General features: G+C 44.9%; 1 protein-coding gene across 4 annotated transcripts in view; it reads right to left on the reverse strand.

Moving 5' to 3' along the window:
- FNDC3A (fibronectin type III domain containing 3A) overlaps positions 1-19,209 on the reverse strand; it is a 316,088-nt gene that overhangs the window by 241,455 nt on the left and 55,424 nt on the right. For all 4 annotated transcript variants that reach the window (XM_056562070.1, XM_056562071.1, XM_056562069.1 and 1 more), the window contains one exon: positions 15,857-15,997. In XM_056562070.1, coding sequence (XP_056418045.1) covers positions 15,857-15,979 — 123 coding nt within the window. In that variant the 5' untranslated portion in view covers positions 15,980-15,997. The remainder of the gene's footprint in view (positions 1-15,856; positions 15,998-19,209) is intronic.

Here is a 19,209-nt window from a genome sequence, read left to right on the forward strand (position 1 = left end):
GAATCCGGATTGACAATTCTGGATTCACTGAAATTGACTATTTCAGTTATTTTTTCAGTGACAGTTTTGTCAATCTGATGGTGGAACAGACAAATCTGTACACCCAGCAGTTCATCGCCCACCACCCTGATTCCGTTTTGGCCAGGCCCAATGAATGGTACGCCATTGATGCAGCAGAATTGAGGACATTTTGGGGTCTCTTGCTGCATATGGGCCTAGTCAAAAAAAAACTGTGTCAGACAGTACTGGAGCGGGGACGTCCCACTTTACAGTATGGTCATGACACAGAGGCGGTTCGAGGCCATTCGGAAATGCCTGCATTATGCAGATAATGCAGCATGTCCCCCCCCCCCCCCCCCGCCCCCAGAAGTGATCCCACCTATGACCGCCTTTACAAACTGAGGCCGCTCATCGATCACTTTGGGGCCAAATTTTTGGAGGCCTACGTACCCCTCAGGGAGCTCTCGATCGATGAGTCTCTGTCATAAATTTTAAGGGGAGACTCATCTTCCGCCAGTATATTCCCTCGAAGTGGGCGCGGTATGGCGTGAAGCTCTATAAACTTTGTGAGAGTACCTCCGGGTACACTCTCAAGTTTAGGGTGTATGAGGGACGAGATTCCCGTATTGAACCCCCAGATTGTTCCCCCACTCTGGGTGTTAGCGGGAAAATCATTTGGGAGCTTGTGCACCCATTGCTGGATAAAGGTTACCACGTGTACGTGGACAACTTTTATACCAGCATCCCTCTCTTCACATCCCTTGCCGCCAGATCCACGTCCGCTTGTGGGGCCATGAGGAAAAACCAGAGAGGCCTCCCTCTAAATTTGATCCAGACACCTATGCCCAAGGGTGAGTCCCGTGCCCTTACCCATGAAAACCTGTTGCTGGTCAGGTATAAGGATAAGAGGAATGTCCTTATGCTGACCACTATTCATGGTAACGGCATCTCACCTGTCCCTGTGCGAGGTACCACAACACCGGTCCTCAAGCCCGATTGTATTCTGGACTACAATCGGTATATGGGGGGAGTTTATCTTTCTGATCAAGTCCTCAAGCATACATGGCCATGCGGAAAACACGGGTATGGTACAAGTAAGTTGCGGTCTACATGGTACAGGTTGCCATGTACAACTCTTTTGTACTGTCCCAGTACGCTGGCAACACAGGGACATTCCTCCCGTTCCAAGAAGAAGTCCTAAAGGTCCTGATCTTTGGCGACCAGGAAAGAGGAGGCCGGACTTCCCAAGGAACTGAAGTAATAGGTGCCAGGATCGTCCCAGGCCAACACTTTCCAGGTGAAGTCCCCCACACTGGAAAGAAGGGACGATCCCAGAAAAAATGCATAGTGTGTAACAGGAGGGGGATTCGGAAGAACACAAACTATCAATGTGACACTTGCCCCGATCATCCGGGCCTCTGCATTAAAAACTGCTTCAGGGAGTACCACACTTCCATGCAGTACTACATTTTCCCTTTTCATTTTAATTTTCCATAATTTGACCCCAATGTACCAAGTCCAGACCAGAGTACATTGCAAATTTTAAACCATAGGTGCTTCCTAAATGCGACATGCCCCCCCCCCCCCATTTCAGCAACATTTGCAATTGTGACTCCTTCTCTTCTGAGCATTGTAGTGCAATGGGGGCATTTTCTACCATTAGCCCTTGTAAAAATGTAAAATTTTGGGAAAAACCAGCATTTCAGTAAAAAAAAAAAAAAAAAATTCATATACATATCCAAAGTCGTCAAACACCTGTAGGGTGTTAAGGCTCAGCGGACCCCTTGTTACGCTCCTTGAGGGGTGTAGTTTCCAAAATAGTAGGCCATGTGTTTTTTTTTTTGCTGTTCTGGCACCATAAGGGCTTCCTAAATGGGACATGCCCACAAAAAACCATTTCAGCAAAATGTGCTTTCCAAAAGCCAAACGTGACTCCTCTTCTGAGCATTGTAGTGCGCCCGCAGTGCACTTGACGCCCACACATGGGGTATTTTCATACTCAGAAGAGATGGGGTTACAAATTTTTGGGGGGGGGGGGGATTTTCTCCTATTATCCCTTGTAAAAATGTAAAATTTGGGGGAAAACCAGAATTTTTGTGAAAAATTTTTTTTTCTTCATTTACACATCCAACTTTAACGAAAAGTCATCAAACACCTGTGGGGTGTTAAGGCTCAGCGGACCCCTTGTTACGTTCCTTGAGGGGTGTAGTTTCCAAAATAGTATGTGTTTTTTTTTTTTTTTTTTGCTGTCCTGGCACCATAGGGACTTCCTAAATGGGACATGCCCCCCAAAAAACATTTCAGAAAAACTCACTCTCCAAAATCCCACTGTCACTTCTTCCCTTCTGAGCCCTCTACTGCGCCCGCCGAACACTTGACATACACATATGAGGTATTTCCTTACTCGAGAGAAATTGGGTTACAAATTTTAGGAAGATTTCTCTCCTTTTACCCCTTAAGATTTTTAATTTTCTCCTTCACTTTGCTGCTATTCCTGTGAAACACCTAAAGGGTTAACACACTTACTGAATGTCATTATGAATACTTTGGGAGGTGCAGTTTTTATATTGGGGTCATTTGTGGGGTATTTCTAATAAGAAGGCCCTTAAAATCCGCTTCAAAACTGAACTGGTCCCTGAAAAATTCAGCTTTTGAAAATTTTGTGAAAAATTGCTGCTATACTTTGAAGCCCTCTGATGTCTTCCAAAAGTAAAAACATGTCAACTTTATGATGCAAATATAAAGTACACATATTGTATATGTGAATAAAGATATTATTTATTTGGAATATTCATTTTCCTTACAAGCAGAGAGCTTCAAAGTTAGAAAAATGCTAAATTTTCAATTTTTTCATCAAATTTTGGAATTTTTCACCATGAAATGATGCAAGTATCGACAAAAATTTACCACTAGCATAAAGTAGAATATATCACGAAAAAACAATCTCGGAATCAGAATGAAAGGTAAAAGCATCCCAGAGTTATTAATGCTTAAAGTGAAAGTGGTCAGATGTGCAAAAAACGCTCTGGTCCTACAGTGGAAATTGGCCTGGTCCTTAATGGGTTAAATAAAAAATATGGGTTTGTGTATAAATAACGTATCACCAGGTTTTGACGTATGTTTAAAAGCAAATCCACTGAGGTTGTACTGTGGATTTCTGCCACAAACCACAGCTAATTTGCAATAAAATAAGCACATAAAACGCACACTGCAAAGGGTGAAAACAACAGAATGGATTGACATGCTGTGGATTTAAAGCGTAACTCCAATGATGGTCCAGCGTCAGGATAGATGATCCTAAAGGATAGGAGTGCGGAGGACGGGGTGCCACCTCCTCCTATCCCGCGCGATTGGCCGGTCAGGAATGACCGGCGAATCGCAGGGCAGGGGCGGGGGAGGATGGGCGGCGGTGGTTACCGGTGGCAGACAGTGGGGGGGACAGTGGCAGACAGTGGGGGACCAACCCCAGCAGAATGCAGGCAGCGTTGGCGGAGACAGAGGAAGCAGTGAAGATTTGGTAAGTGATCTTCACTGCTGCCTTGTAGCTTCACAACTACAGCTCCCAGCATGCCAAGATAGCCAAAAGCTGCCTGGGCATGCTGGAAGTTGTCATTTCTCAACATCTGGAGGGCTACAGTTTGGAGACCACCGAGACCAACTCCCAGCATGCCAAGGCTGTCCAGGCATGCTGAGCGTTGTAGTTTGGGAACAACTCAAAGCATGAACTTCGGCTCTTCAGTCATGCTGAGAGTTGTAGTTTTGCAATAAAGTAGTTTAGTCTGTTACCTAACTCTGTGTTTTCCAACCAGTGTGCCTCCAGCTGTTGCATAACTACAACTCCCAGCATGCACAGTCTGTCAGTGCATGCTGGGAGTTGTAGTTCTCCAACAGTTGAAGGTTAGCCCCCGCCCAATGTACAGGGTGCATTCACATGAGCGGGGGTTTACAGCGAGTTTCCTGCTTTAAGTTTGAGCTGCAGCAAATTTTCTGCCACAGCTCAAACTCCCAGCGGGAAACTCGCTGTGAACCCCCGCCCGTGTGAATGTACCCTGTACATTTACATAGGCGGGGGCTAACCTTCAACTGTTGCAAAACTACAACTCCCAGCATGCACTGACAGACCTGGAATTGAAGGCCATGCATGTTTACAAATCCCCCATGCTGCCAGAACAGTGGACCCCCCCCCACCCCCTACGTGACCCCATTTTGGAAACTACACCCCTCACGGAATGTAATAAGGGGTGCAGTGAGCGTTTACATCCCACAGATTTTTTGAACAGTGGTCCGTGAAAATTAAAAATGTATTTTAATTTAAATAAGTAAATGCTCACTGCACCCCTTATTAAATTCTGTGAGGGGTGTTGTTTCAAAAATGGGGTCACATGGGGGGGGTCCACTGTTCTGGTAGCATGGGGGCTTTGTAAACGCACATGGCCTCCAACTTCTATTCCAACCAAATTCTCTCTACAAAAGCCCAATGGCGCTTCTTCTCTTCCGAGCATTGTAGTTCACACGCAGAGCACTTTACATCCACATGGGGTATTTCCACTCTCAGAAGAAATTGTGTTACACATTTTGGGGGGCTTTTTCTCTTATTACCCCTTGTAAAAATGAAAAATTTGGGGTAACACCAGCATTTTAGTGAAAACAATAAAAATTTTCAAATCCAACTTTAGTGAAAATTCTTTAAACACCTGTGGTGTGTTAAAAGAGTTCTTCAAGCTAAAGCTTTTAACCCCCGCTGTGCCCGGGCTGTAAAACTATACATAATAAACTTTCACTTACCTGCCTACAATCCCCCGTATCGCCGTCCCGTTCTCCAGTCCCGGTCTCTTCCTGCGGGGTGGTGACTTCACTCTGCGCTCAGCCTATCGCGGCCCCTGATAGGCTGAGCTCAGAGTGAAGTCACCGACCCGCAGGAAGAGGAAGCCGGCAGGGACCGGAGCGCAGGCGGCGATATCAGAACAACGGGGGATCGTAGGCAGGTAAGTGAAAGTTTATTATGTATAGTTTTACAGCCCGGGCACAGCGGGGGATAAAAGATTTCAGTTGGAGAACTCTTCTAAGGCTCAATATACCCCTTGTTATGTTCCTTGAGGGGTGTAGTTTCCCCAAATAGTGTGCCATGTGTTTTATTTTTTTATATTTTTTTTGCTGTTCTGGCACCATGGAGGCTTCAAAAAACATTTCAGCAAAATTCGCTCTCCAAAATCCAATGGTCACTCCTTCCCTTCTGAGCCCTCTACTGCGCTTTCAGAACACAGCCTAATTCTCTCTTCTGAGCCCCATAGTTTGCCCGCCGAACACTTTACATCCACATATGAGGTATTTCCTTACTCGAGAGAAATAGGGTTACAAATTTTGGTGGACATTTTTACCTATTACCCCTTATAAAAATGAAAAAAAAAATGGGTCTACAAGAACATGTTAGTGTAAAAAAATAAAGATTTTGAGTTTTCTACTCCACTTTGCTGCTATTCCTGTGAAACACCTAAAGGTTTAAACTTTCTGAATGTCATTTTGTATACTTTAAGGGGTACAGTTTTCATAATACCCATTATAGTGTATTTCTAACATAAAGACCCTCACATTCACTTAGAATCTGAACTGGTCCCTGAAAAATTCCAATTTAGAAATTTCATGAAAAATTTGAAAATTGCTGCTAAATTAAAAAGCCCTCTAATGTCTTCAAAAAGTAAAAACATGTCAACTTTATGATGCCAACACAAACTAGACATATTGCATATGTGAATCAACATATAATTTATTTAGAATGTCCACTTTCCTTACAAGCAGAGAGCTTCAAAGTTCGAAAAATGCTAAATTTTTTTAATTTTAACCTCTTAACCCCTTAAGGATAATGGACGTACTCCTACGCCCCCGTTTCCGAGTCCTTAAGGACCGAGGACGTAGGAGTACGTCCTGTCCTTTCCCGGCCCCCCGCCGCTAGCCGGAGGGGAGCCGGTGCCCGATGCCTGCTGTAATCGTTCAGCAGGCATCGCGGCATATCGCCCAGGGGTTCATTATGCCCCCCCATGTCGGCGATGGCCGCAGATCGCTGGACAATTCAGTCCAGCGATCTGCGGCGATTCCGGGTCAATCGGGTCTCCAGTGACCCGGTGACCCGGAATTACTGGCTGATCGGGGCCGTCAGAGACGGCCCCGAACAGCCAGAGCCTGCAGGAGTGAGGTGGCACTGGTGCCACCTCACGATCGCCCTGATTCGTCGTCCGGATTACCGGCAGACCAATCAGGGTGCCTGCTGCGGGTGTCACTCCCGCACCCGCTCCGCCCCTCTTCCGGAGGACGTGAGCGGGTGCGGGAAGACGACCCCCGGTGCTGGGGACCCCGATCCCCGGCGTCAATGTTGGGATCGGGGGGCCCCAGGAGCGACGACGGCGGCGGCGGCGGGACTGACCTGTGCGGCGATCAAGCAGCAGCAGGAGGTGAGTGACAGCCTCCTGCTGTTGCTTAGCAACAGCTCCTAGCATGCAAAAAGGGCATGCTGGGAGCTGTAGTTATGCAACAGGAGGAGGAAGACCACCACAACTCCCAGCATGCACTTATGGGCATGCTGGGACTTATGGTTTTGCAACAGCTGGAGGCACATTCTTTCTATGGAAAAGTGTACCTTCAGCTGTTGTGTAACTGCAACTCCCAGCTTGCACAAACAGCTTAAGTGCATGCTGGGAGTTGTAGTGGTGCATCTGCTGGTTGCATAACTACAACTCCCAGCATGCCCGTTGGCTGTCGGTGACTGCTGAGAGTTGTAGTTTTGCAACAGCTGAAGGCACACTGAGTTAAGTAGCAAACCAGTGTGTCTCCAGCTGTTGCATAACTACAATCCCCAGCATCCCCAGCCAAAGTAGTATGCCTCCCGCTGTTGCATAACTACAACACCCAGCATGCCCTTCCGCTGTCCGTACATGCTGGGGGTTGTAGCTTTTGCAACAGCTGAAGGCACACTGGTTGCAAAACACTGAGTTTGTTGCCAAACTCTGTGTTTCACAACCTGTGTGTCTCCAGCTGTTGCAAAACTACAACTCCCAGCATGCACTGATAGACCGTACATGCTGGGAGTTGTAGTTTTGCAACAGCTGGATGTTTTCCCCCCCCCCCCCCCCCCAATGTGAATGTACAGGGTACACTCACATGGGCGGAGGATTACAGTAAGTATCCGGCAGCAAGCTTGAGCTGCAGCAAATTTTCTGCTGCAGCTCAAGCTGCCAGCGAGAAACTACTGTGAACCCCCCGCCCATGTGACTGTACCCTAAAAACACTACACTACACTACCACAAAAAATAAAATAAAAAGTAAAAAAAACACTTCATATACACATACCCCTACAATAAAAATGAAAAACGTCTGGTACGCCACCGTTTCCAAAACGGAGCCTCCAGCTGTTGCAAAACTACAACTCCCAGCATGCACTTATAGACCCTACATGCTGGGAGTTGTAGTTTTGCAACAGCTGGATGTCCCCCCCCCCCCCCCCCCCCAATGTGAACGTACAGGGTACACTCACATGGGCGGAGGATTACAGTAAGTATCCGGCTGCAAGTTTGAGCTGAGGCAAATTTTCTGTCGCTGCTCAAACTGCCAGCGAGAAACTACTGTGAACCCCCCGCCCGTGCGACTGTACCCTAAAAACACTACACTACACTAACACAAAATAAAATAAAAAGTAAAAAACACTACATATACACATACCCCTACACAGCCCCCCTCCCCAATAAAAATGAAAAACGTCTGGTACGCCACTGTTTCCAAAACGGAGCCTCCAGCTGTTGCAAAACAACTACTCCCAGTATTACCAGACAGCCACTGACTGTCCAGGCATGCTGGGACTTTTACAACAGCTGGAGGCACCCTATTTGGGAATCACTGGCGTAGAATACCCCTATGTCCACCCCTATGCAATCCCTAATTCAGGTCTCAAATGTGCATGGCGATCTCACTTTGGAGCCCTGTCGTATTTCAAGGCAACAGTTTAGGGTCACATATGGGGTATCGCCGTACTCGGGAGAAATTGTGTTACAAATTATGGGGGGTATTTTCTGCTATTACCCTTTTTAAAAATCTAAAATTTTTGGGAAACCAAGCATTTTAGGTAAAAAAAAAATGTTATTTTTTTACATATGCAAAAGTCGTGAAACACCTGTGGGGTATTAAGGTTCACATTACCCCTTGTTACGTTCCACGAGGGGTCTAGTTTCCAAAATGGTATGCCATGTGTTTTTTTTTTTGCTGTTCTGGCACCATAGGGGCTTCCTAAATGCGGCATGCCCCCAGAGCAAAATTTGCTTTCAAAAAGCCAAATGTGACTCCTTCTCTTCTGAGACCTGTAGTGCGCCAGCAGAGCACTTCTCACCCCCATATGGGGTGTTTTCTGAATCGGGAGAAATTGGGCTTCAAATTTTGGGGGGTATTTTCTGCTATTATCCTTTTTAAAAATGTAACATTTTTGGGAAACCAAGCATTTTAGGTAAAACATTTTTATTTTTTTTTTACATATGCAAATATCGTGAATCACCTGTGGGGTATTAAGGTACACTTTACCCCTTGTTACGTTCCCTGAGGGGTCTAGTTTCCAAAATGGTATGCCATGTGGTTTTTTTTGCTGTCCTGGCACCATAGGGGCTTCCTAAAGGTGACATGCCCCCCAAAAACCATTTGACGCTCCTTCCCTTCTGAGCCCTCTACTGCGCCCGCCGAACAATTAACATAGACATATGAGGTATGTGCTTACTCGAGAGAAATTGGGTTTCAAATACAAGTAAAAATTTTCTCCTTTTTACCCCTTGCAAAAATTCAAAAATTGGGTCTACAAGAACATGCGAGTGTAAAAAATGAAGATTGTGAATTTTCTCCTTCACTTTTCTGCTATTCCTGTGAAACACCTAAAGGGTTAATACACTTATTGAATGTCATTTTGAATACTTTGGGGGGGTGTAGTTTTTATAATGGGGTCATTTATGGGGTATTTCTAATATGAAGACCCTTCAAATCCACTTCAAACCTGAACTGGTCCATGAAAAATAGCGAGTTTGAAAATTTTGTGAAAAATTTCCAAATTGCTGCTGAACTTTGAAGCCCTCTGGTGTCTTCCAAAAGTAAAAACTCATAAATTTTATGATGCAAATATAAAGTAGACATATTGTATATGTGAACCCAAAAATGTTTTATTTTGAATATCCATTTTCCTTACAAGCAGAGAGCTTCAAAGTTAGAAAAATGCAAAATTTTCATTTTTTTTCCATCAAATTTGGGGATTTTTCACCAAGAAAGGATGCAAGTTACCATAAAATTTTACCACTAAGTTAAAGTAGAATATGTCACGAAAAAACATTCTCGGAATCAGAATGATAACTAATAGCATTCCAGAGTTATTAATGTTTAAAGTGACAGTGGTCAGAATTGCAAAAAACGCTCTGGTCCTTAAGGTGTAAAATGGCCTGGTCCTTAAGGGGTTAAGGATGTAGGGCGTACCTGTACGCACCAACGCCCGGTCCCCGTGTTTAAAACGGGGTCACGCCGTGACCCCGCATCACACCGGGTCGGTCCCGGCTGCTAATCATAGCCGGTACCCTGGGCTAACAGCGCGCAGCATCGATCGTTGTGCCGTGCGCTGTTAACCCTTCAGACGTGGCGATCAAAGTTGACCGCCGCGTCTGAAAACGAAAGTAAACGCTTCCCAGCAGCTCAGTCGGGCTGATCGGGACATCGCGATAAAATTGTGATGTTCCGATCAGCTGGGACGCAGGCGGAGGGCCCTTACCTGTCTCCGTGGCGTCCGATCGTCGATTGATTGCTCCAAGCCTGAGCTACAGGCTTGAGCAATCAAGCCCCTATCTCACTGATCCGTGCAAAGCTATGGCTTTGGAGGGATCAGCTTAGGAGATAAGTGTGTGCAGTGTTATAGGTCCCTATGGGAGCTTTAACACTGCAAAAAAAAAAGTGAAAAAAATAAAGTTAAAGGTCATTTAACCCCTTCCCTAATAAAAGTTTGAATCACCCCCCCCCCCCCCTTTCCCATAAAAAACAAAAAAACTGTGTACAGTGACCCCCTGACCTATGATGGCCCCGACATATGATGAAATCGACATACGATGGCCTCTCAGAGGCCATCGCATGTCGATGTCAGCATCGACATACGATGCTTTTTTATGTCGGGGCCATCGCATTAAGTGCTATCCGGCAGCGCCAAATGCTTAAGCTGCTGCCGGATAGCAGCTTAATGTTCCCCGTGTGGTGCGGTAAGTATTACTTACCCCTCCACGATGCTCCGGGGTGCCCTCCGGGTCCAGTGCTGGTCTTTCGGTGTCTTCTCGGCCCTCTCCGATGACGTCAATACGAAGCTGCGCACGTCATCCAATAGGAATGGCGTACGCAGCGGCGTAATGACGTCGCTACGCAGGCCCAGTAAGGCCTTGCGGAAGAAAGCAGAGGACCGGAGAAGACAGCAGAGGACCGGAGAAGACAGCAGAGGACCGGAGAAGACAGCGGAGAGCCGAGCGGAGGCCCGGGGACACCATCTCGAGCGGCGGGGACAGGTGAGTACAGCTTCCTATACTTTACATTGCACGAATCCCTCAACATACGATGGATTCGACAAACGATGGCTCGTTTGGAACGAATTACCATCGTATGTTGAGGGACCACTGTATATCAAAATAAACATATGTGGTATCACCGCGTGCGGTAATGTCCGAACTATAAAAATATATCAATAATTAAATCACACGGTCAATGGCGTGCGTGCAAAAAAAATCCAAAGTCCAAAATAGTGTCTTTTTGGTCCCTCTTTATATAATGACAAAATGAATAAAAAGTTCTGAAAAAGTCCAATCAATACAAAAATAAATGGTACCGATAAAAACTTCAGAACACGGCGCAAAAAATGAGCCCTCATACCGGTAGGGTACGAAGTACGACAAAATCAAACCTATATAAGTAGGGTATCATTTTAACCGTATGGACCTACAGAATAAAGATAAGGTGTTATTTTTACCGAAAAATGAACTGCGTATAAACGGAAGCCCCCAAAAGTTACATAATGACATTTTTTCTTAAATTTTGTCGCACAATGAATTTTTTTTCCGTTTCGCCATGGATTTTTGGGTGAAATGACTAATGTCACTGCAAAGTAGAATTGGTGGTGCAAGAAATAAACCATCATATGGAATTTTATGTGGAAAATTCAAAGCGTTATGATTTTTAGAAGGTGATGAGGAAAAAATGAAAATGCAAAAACGCCTTAAGGGGTTAATGAAATTTTGGATTTTTTCACCAAGAAATGATGCAAGTATCAATGAAAATTTACCACTAACAAAGTAGAATATGTCACCAAAAAACATTCTCAGAATCAAATTCATAAGTTAAAGTATCCCAGAGTTATTAATGCTTAAAGTGACAGTGGTCAGATTTGCAAAAATCGCGGTCGACCACGTTTTTGCCTGCGGTCGGGAAACCGCATACGGCCGAAAACGAAGCCGACCGGAGGCTGCGGTTCACTTCAGTGTGCTCATAGACATGCATTAAATACGATTCCCGGTTAAGCCCCGCCCCCCCTCCTCCCAGCCGTATACGGGAACCGTATTTAACAAAACGTGGTGTGAACCCAGCCTTATATGTTTTGCCAGCATGTATGTGTTTTTCTTACCTGTTTGTTGGGCAGGAAGTTCTGTAGTTCAGAGGGTTTTCTTTTACTGTTGTCCACAGTTCTGAGTCTGTTTTTTTTTTCCTCTGTCTGCATGAGAAAAATAAGCCACGCCCCCTCATCTCATCCAGCTGAGTACACAGCTCCTCACCTCCCCTCCCCCCTGCTCTGTATTCTAAGAGGACGCAGGTCTGCACAGGACAAGAAACACAGAGAAGATAAGTGTTATCTGAAGGGGAGGAGGAGATGGTGCACAGGCTGGGGATGTATGGACTGCAGGGGAATAAATCTCATACTGGGAATGATCTCTATATGTGAAGGGGGAGGGGGGGACTCCTGAATGACACATGCTGGGAGTTGTAGTTCCTGTTATGGTGGATAACCCCTTTAACCCCTTAAGGACCCAGCCAATTTTCACTGTAGGACCCGGCCATTTTTTGAACATCTGACCACTGTCACTTTAAACATTAATAACTCTGGGATGTTTACACCTTTCATTCTGATTCCGAGAAAGTTTTTTTTGTGACATATTCTACTTTATGTTAGTGGTAAAATTTTGTCGATACTTGCATTGTTTCTTGGTGAAAAATTCCCCCTCAAAGTATTCAAAATGACATTCAAAAGGTTTATTCACCCTTTAGGTGTTTCACAGGAATAGCAGCAAATTGATAGAGAAAATTCAAAATCTTCATTTTTTACACTGGCATGTTATTATAGACCCAGTTTTTGAATTTTTACTAGGGGTAAAAGGAGAGAAATCTTCCTAAAATGTGTAACCCATTTTCTTTCGAGTAAGGAAATACCTCATATGTGTATGTCAAGTGTTCGGCGGGCGCAGTAGAGGGCTCAGAAGGGAAGGAGCGTGGGATTTTGGAGAATGAGTTTTTCTGAAATTGTTTTTGTGGGCATGTCACATTTAGAAAGCCCCTATGGTGCCAGAACAGCAAAAAAAATAAAAATAAAAAATAAAAAACACATGGCATACTATTTTGGAAACTACACCCCTCAAGGCACGTAACAAGGGGTCCAGTGAACCTTAACACCCCACAGGTGTTTGACGACTTTTTGGACGTGTAAATGATTTCTTTTTTTTCACTAAAATGCTAGTTTTCCCCCAAATTTTTAATTTTTACAAGGGATAATAGGACAAAATGCCCCCCAAAATTTGTAACCCCATCTCTTCTGAGTATGGAAATACCCCATGTGTGGACGTCAAGTGCTCTGCTGGCGCACTACAATGCTCAGAAGAGAAGGAGTCACATTTGGCTTTTGAAAAGCGAATTTTGCTAAAATGGTTTTTGCAGGGCATGTCGCATTTACGAAGCCCCTATGGTGCCAGGACAGCAAAAAAAAAAACACATGGCATACCATTTTGGAAACTACACCCCTCAAGGAACGCAACAAGGGGTACAGTGAGCCTTAACACCTCACAGGTGTTTGACGACTTTTTGTTAAAGTCGGATGTGTAAATGAAAAAATATATTTTTTTTTCACTAAAATGCTGGTTTTCCCCCAAATTTTACATTTTTACAAGGGGTAATGAGAGAAATGACCCCCAAAATTTGTAACCCCGTCTCTTCTGAGTATGGAAATACCCAATGTGTGGACGTCAAGTGCTCTGCTGGCGCACTAAAATGCTCAGAAGAGTAGGAGCGCCATTGAGCTTTTGGAGACAGAATTTGTTTGAAATAGAAGTCGGGGGCCATGTGTGTTTACAAAGCCCTCCGTGGTGCCAGAGCAGTGGAACCCCCCCTCCCCACCACATGTGACCCCATTTTGGAAACTACACCCCTCACAGAATTTAATAAGGGGTGCAGTGAGTATTTACACCCCACTGGCATTTGACAGATCTTTGGAACAGTGGGCTACATTTTTCATTTTCACGGACCACTGTTCCAAAAATCTGTCAGACACCTGTGGGGTGTAAATGCTCACTGTACCCCTTCTATTACATGAGGGGTGTAGTTTCCAAAATGGGGTCACATGTGGGGGGGGGTCCATTGTTCTGGCTCTATGGGGGCTTTGTAAACACACATTTCCTTTAATTCTGGACAAATTTTCTCTTCAAAATCCCAATGGCGCTCCTCTTCTGAGCATTGTAGTGCAAAAATAAAAATGTATGGGGCAACACCAGCATGTTAGTGTAAATTTTTTTATTTTTTTACACTAACAAGCTTGTGTAGCCCCCAACTTTTCCTTTTCATAAGGGGTAAAAGGAGAAAAAGCCCCCCAAAATTTGTAGTGCAATTTCTCCCGAGTACGGAAATACCCCATATGTGGCCCTAAACTGTTTCCTTGAAATACGACAGGGCTCCGAAGTAAGAAAGCCCCATGCGCATTTGAGGACTAAATTAGGGATTGCATAGGGGTGGACATAGGGGTATTCTACACCAGTGATTGCCAAACAGAGTGCCTCCAGCTGTTGCTAAATTCCCAGCATGCCTGGACAGTCAGTGGCTGTCCGGAAATGCTGGGAGTTGTTGTTTTGCAACAGCTGGAGGTTCCATTTTGGAAACACTGCCATACAATACGTTTTTAATTTTTATTGGGGGGGGGGGGGGGGGGGGACAGTGTAAGGGGGTGTATATGTTGTATTTTACCCTTTATTATGTGTTAGTGTAGTGTAGTGTAGTGTTTTTAGGGTACATTCACACTGGCGTGTTATGGTGAGTTTCCCGCTAGGAGTTTGCGCTGCAGCGAAACTTACTGTAAACCTGCCTGTGTGAATGTACCCTGTACGTTCACATGGGGGGGCAAACCTCCAGCTGTTTCAAAACTACAACTCCCAGCATGTACTGACAGACCGTGCATGCTGGGAGTTGTAGTTTTGCAACAGCTGGAGGCACACTGGTTGGAAAACCTTCAGTTAGGTTCTGTTACCTAACTCAGTATTTTCCAACCAGTGTGCCTCTAGCTGTTGCAAAACTACAACTCCCAGTATTTACTGATCGCTGAAGGGCATGCTGGGAGATGCAGTTATGCAACAGCTAGAGGTACGCAACTACAACTCCCAGCATGGTGAGACAGCTGTTTGGGCATGCTGGGATTTGCAGTTTTGCAACATCTGGAGGGCCACAGTGATCTCCAAACTGTGGTCCTCCAGCTGTTGCAAAACTACAAATCCCAGCATGCCCAGACAGCAAACAGCTGTTTGGGCATGCTAGGAGTTGTAGTTTTGCAAGATCTTGAGGGCTACAGTTTAGGGACCACTATATAGTGGTCTCTAACTGTAGCCCTCCAGCTGTTGCAAAACTACACATTCCAGCATGCCCAAACAGCTGTCTGGGCATGCTGGGAGTTGTAGTTTTGCAACATCTGGAGGGCTACAGTTAGAGACCACTATATAGTGGTCTCAAACTGTACCCTCCAGATGTTGCTAGGCAACTCACCGGCTTCCGTCGGATCCAGCTGCACGACATCGCTGCCCGCCGATCTCCGTCGCCCGCAGCCTCCGACGCCCGCCCGGATGGGTAAGTGGACTCCGGCGCCGATCCCCGTCGTTTCCCCGTCCTGCCCCGCCTATTGTGGGTGGGCAGGACGGGGAAAACGAAAGTTAACCCCCCCCACCCCTGACCTGCTATTGGTGGTCGAATCTAGACCACCAATAGCAGGGATAGGAGGGGTGGCACCCCTGCCACCTCACTCCTATCCCTTCAGGGGGATCGTGGGTGTCTTAGACAACCGCGATGCCCCTTATATTCCGGGTCACCATAGACCCGTAATGACCCGGAATTGCGCAAATCACAAGTGTGAATTCGACGACATGGGGGGGTCTGAAGACCCCCCTGGGCGTTTGCACGGAATGCCTGCTAAATGATTTCAGCAGGCATCCCGGTCCGAACCCCGCCCGGCGGGGGCCGGAATTCTCCATGACGTACGCGTACGTCATGGGTCCTTAAGTACCAGGGTGTCATGACGTACGCGTACGTCAAGGGTCCTTAAGGGGTTAAGATATAAAGAAATATAAGGTGACAGGTTTATTGACCATCTACTCAGGACAAAAAGAGATCAAGAACGACATGATAGCCCATCAGTTTCCCTCAGTAATAATAACTAATTGAAGGGGGTTTTACCAAGGGGCTGTTCTAATGTGACATTGCTTTGTTTTTAAGCAGATCATGAAGAAAAATATTTGTAATAGAGCTATTTTTTAGAATAAGTTCAAAGGGATAAAATAAAGTATTTATAATAGCTTACCTGTTGGCTGCCTTCTCCATTGACAATAGGTGTGGGCAGAAGTGGAATATCAGTTAGTAGTGGGGTGGTGTCCAGCGGTGGAGGAGGATGATTATGATTTTCCATTGTTGATAACACATACATTTAAAATGGCTTCAGTCTCTGTACAAAGGGGAAAAAAACATGAAAACATGATTTAAAGTATACATAGCACGCAAGAAAGAGTTTTCATACAATAAGCATCATAAATAGCAAAGTCATTAAACCCCTCCCTGAACTATAGCTCTCCGAAGGTTTATCCTTGCATTTGATCCACAATTGTCTGCACAGTGGAGCCCTTCTGCTTAGCATAGCCTGTTAGAGGGTCTGGACGATGCAGCACCCAGCATTAGGGATACTTAAAGGCACCATTTTAAGCTGCATTTTACAGACAGTCTAACATTTCTTAAAGGGAAGAATTAGATTTTACCATATAACACGTCCACGGGGGACGTTTTTGCCCCAGGGATGGAGAGAATATAAGTTGCCCAGGCCGCCCCAGAAGTAATTCCCCTGGGGGGTGATCTATACTTGCCTAGTCCTGCTGCTCCAGCTGTAGTGATGCCCCTACGGCACTATGGCTGGAGCGATGGGACTTGGAAAGTATAACTCCCTGTCCAGGGGACTACTTACGGGATGGTGGGGGTAACTTACAAACTTCAAATTCTCACTATCCCTGGGGGGCAAAAACTTCCTCTGTGGATGGTGAGGATAAAGATCATCTTCGGACTTAGTTAATTTTACACTGTCTAAGAATGATGGTTTTTATGCATCTGCTACTACATCAAACCGAAAGCTAACAAAAACGGAGATGTATCCTTTCAAATTTGTATATAGACATTGGATATAAGGGTGAATAATAGAACATTATTCCTTTAATGAATGCACCACATGAGTAATGCTTTTTAGCCTAAGCTATCTATATAAATTTTTTTTTATAATTATAATAATAATAAAACCTAGTGCAAACACTTCAGAAACTGACCCTGCCATGTCAAGTGGTTATCATCTTCAAAGAATACATGTATATTTAATAATTCAGTAAGTATATTTGAGCACCTCATGAACCTGCAGGTACAGAAAGTTTCTGAACAGCGAAATCAATTAAGCCGTAGATAACAATGTTGGCATTTTTGTTTGTAAATCCACAAATACGATATCTCAAATACTATTCATAGAAAAAGTAAACTGTAGATAATTTAATTTTCCATTATTTACAGATAAACACAGTTCATTACTGTGGAACATTGTGTAGACAATCTGATTTCAGGGAGATTAGGGACATTTGTGCTCCTTTGTTACATTTTGCTGTAATTTGAAGCATGGAAATACGCTTGTGTTGGCTTCAGCATAATCAAAAAATTTTGTCCAAATAGAAAATATTGATTTCACACTTAGTGCTCACAGAAAACAACTTCTATTTCTTCCACAATTTTAATGGTTATATTTAATTTTTCCAAACTAAGATTATTAAATAATATGTTGTAAAGGAAACAAAATGTCTCAAGCTAGGCCCCACATCGGAAGATAAGCAGATACTATAAAGCACAATAAAGTAGCATGTTTACTAAGCTTCCAGATTTTATTAAACATTTCATAGAATTACTTGTTTAGTATAGAACTAATACAGGTAGTACTAATCACAGACATATAGCAGGTCTACAGAATATTTGGCACAAAGTGGCATTCCCATCTAAAGTTCCAGGATTTTCCATCACTGTAAGATAGGTCTATTGGCCCTAAGAGAGTCCCTTGATAAACCCTTTTTCATGGGAGAAACAACCTGAGACATTGTTCCTGATTTACTAAGAGTGGAGTGTAGTTTAGTTTTCTTTGTGAGTTTTTTTTCCCCCCCCCAACAGATATTTTTTTTCACAGTATTTACTAATGGTCCCCTACATTTTGCAACTGTGGGGTTTTCCTCAGTTCAAATCCCTCAATGTGGAAACCTACGTAAATATGTTGTGATTTTTTTTAAATGACATGGACACGCCCCTTTTAGTGACCACGCCACCTTTCCCCACCGGTCACACCCTTTTTAGGTCTTTTTTCAGTAAAACGGAGAGTTGGACAGGTTTTTTTTTTTTTATTTTGTTTTTTTTATTCTAGTGCAAATTCTGGCACAGACAGAATTTCTGGCGCAATGCACCAGAATCTGGCTCACAACGGGACAAAACATGTCGGGTTTACAATAGTAAATCAGGGCCATTTTCTCACAATTTCTGCCTTATCACTAACCCTATGGTAAATAGTAGGGATCGACCGATATCGTTTTTTTTAGGGCCGATATCGATAATCAGTGGAGGTTAGGGCCGATAGCCGATAACTTATACCGATATTCCGGTATAAGTTATCGGCTATTTATCCCCCCGCGACACCGCTGCAGATCATTGATTTAAAGCGGGCGCTTTAAATCAATGCAATGCAGTGGCTTTTGCGGTGCCATAGACCGCCGCCGCCACCTGCTACTCTCCACCTGCTACCCCCACACCTCTCCCCCCACCGCCGCACCGCTCTGTGCCCCCTACCGCCACGCCGCACCCCCCACCGCCCCGGCCCCATTGCCTCCCCCATCCCCGGTTTTATAATTACCTGTGCCCGGGGTCCACTCTACATCTGGCTCCGGTGGCGTCCTCCTGAGCTGTCACTGTGCGCACTGACTGTGACTCACGTCGCGCACGTCACATCACTCGTCATTGCGCACAGCGTAACGCAGGACGCAGCAGGAGCCCTGGGAACAGGAAATAATAAAACCGGGGATGGTGGAGGCAATGGGGCTGGGGCGGTGCGTCGGGCCGGTGGGGGCGGTGCGGGGGTTGGGGCATTATTGGCTTATGGGCAAGGTATTTGCCGATACCGATAATGCCCAAAATCGTGATTACCGGCCGATAATATCGGCCAAACCGATAATCGGTCGATCCCTAGTAAATAGTTAGGGGTAAGGCAAACTGTTCTGGATTAAATAACTGTGGTTAATGAGTGGATGATTACATCACAGGTACCTGCGGATGAAGTGTCTCCTCGCAGTAATCTGTATGACATAGCAAGCTATCATCCCACACTAGGCACCACACACCATTTATGTAAACACAAGATTGTCTGACACATTTGGTACAAGGAATCTTTGTTGTTGCATCCCTCTCTCTTTGTTTCCTATACAGTGGAACCTGGCCACCTGTTAAGCACAGCCCTGCAGCACTGCTCAGACCTCCGCTGACTACTTGAGATGTCATCACTTTATAAAACTATCCTTATAGGCATTTTTATTACTTTCTGTAGTAGCTGTAGTTTTGAAACAGCTGGAGGTTTGCCCCCCCCCATGTGAATGTACAGGG

Source organism: Hyla sarda, chromosome 2, assembly GCF_029499605.1.
Source record: "Hyla sarda isolate aHylSar1 chromosome 2, aHylSar1.hap1, whole genome shotgun sequence".
Taxonomy (NCBI): domain Eukaryota; kingdom Metazoa; phylum Chordata; class Amphibia; order Anura; family Hylidae; genus Hyla; species Hyla sarda.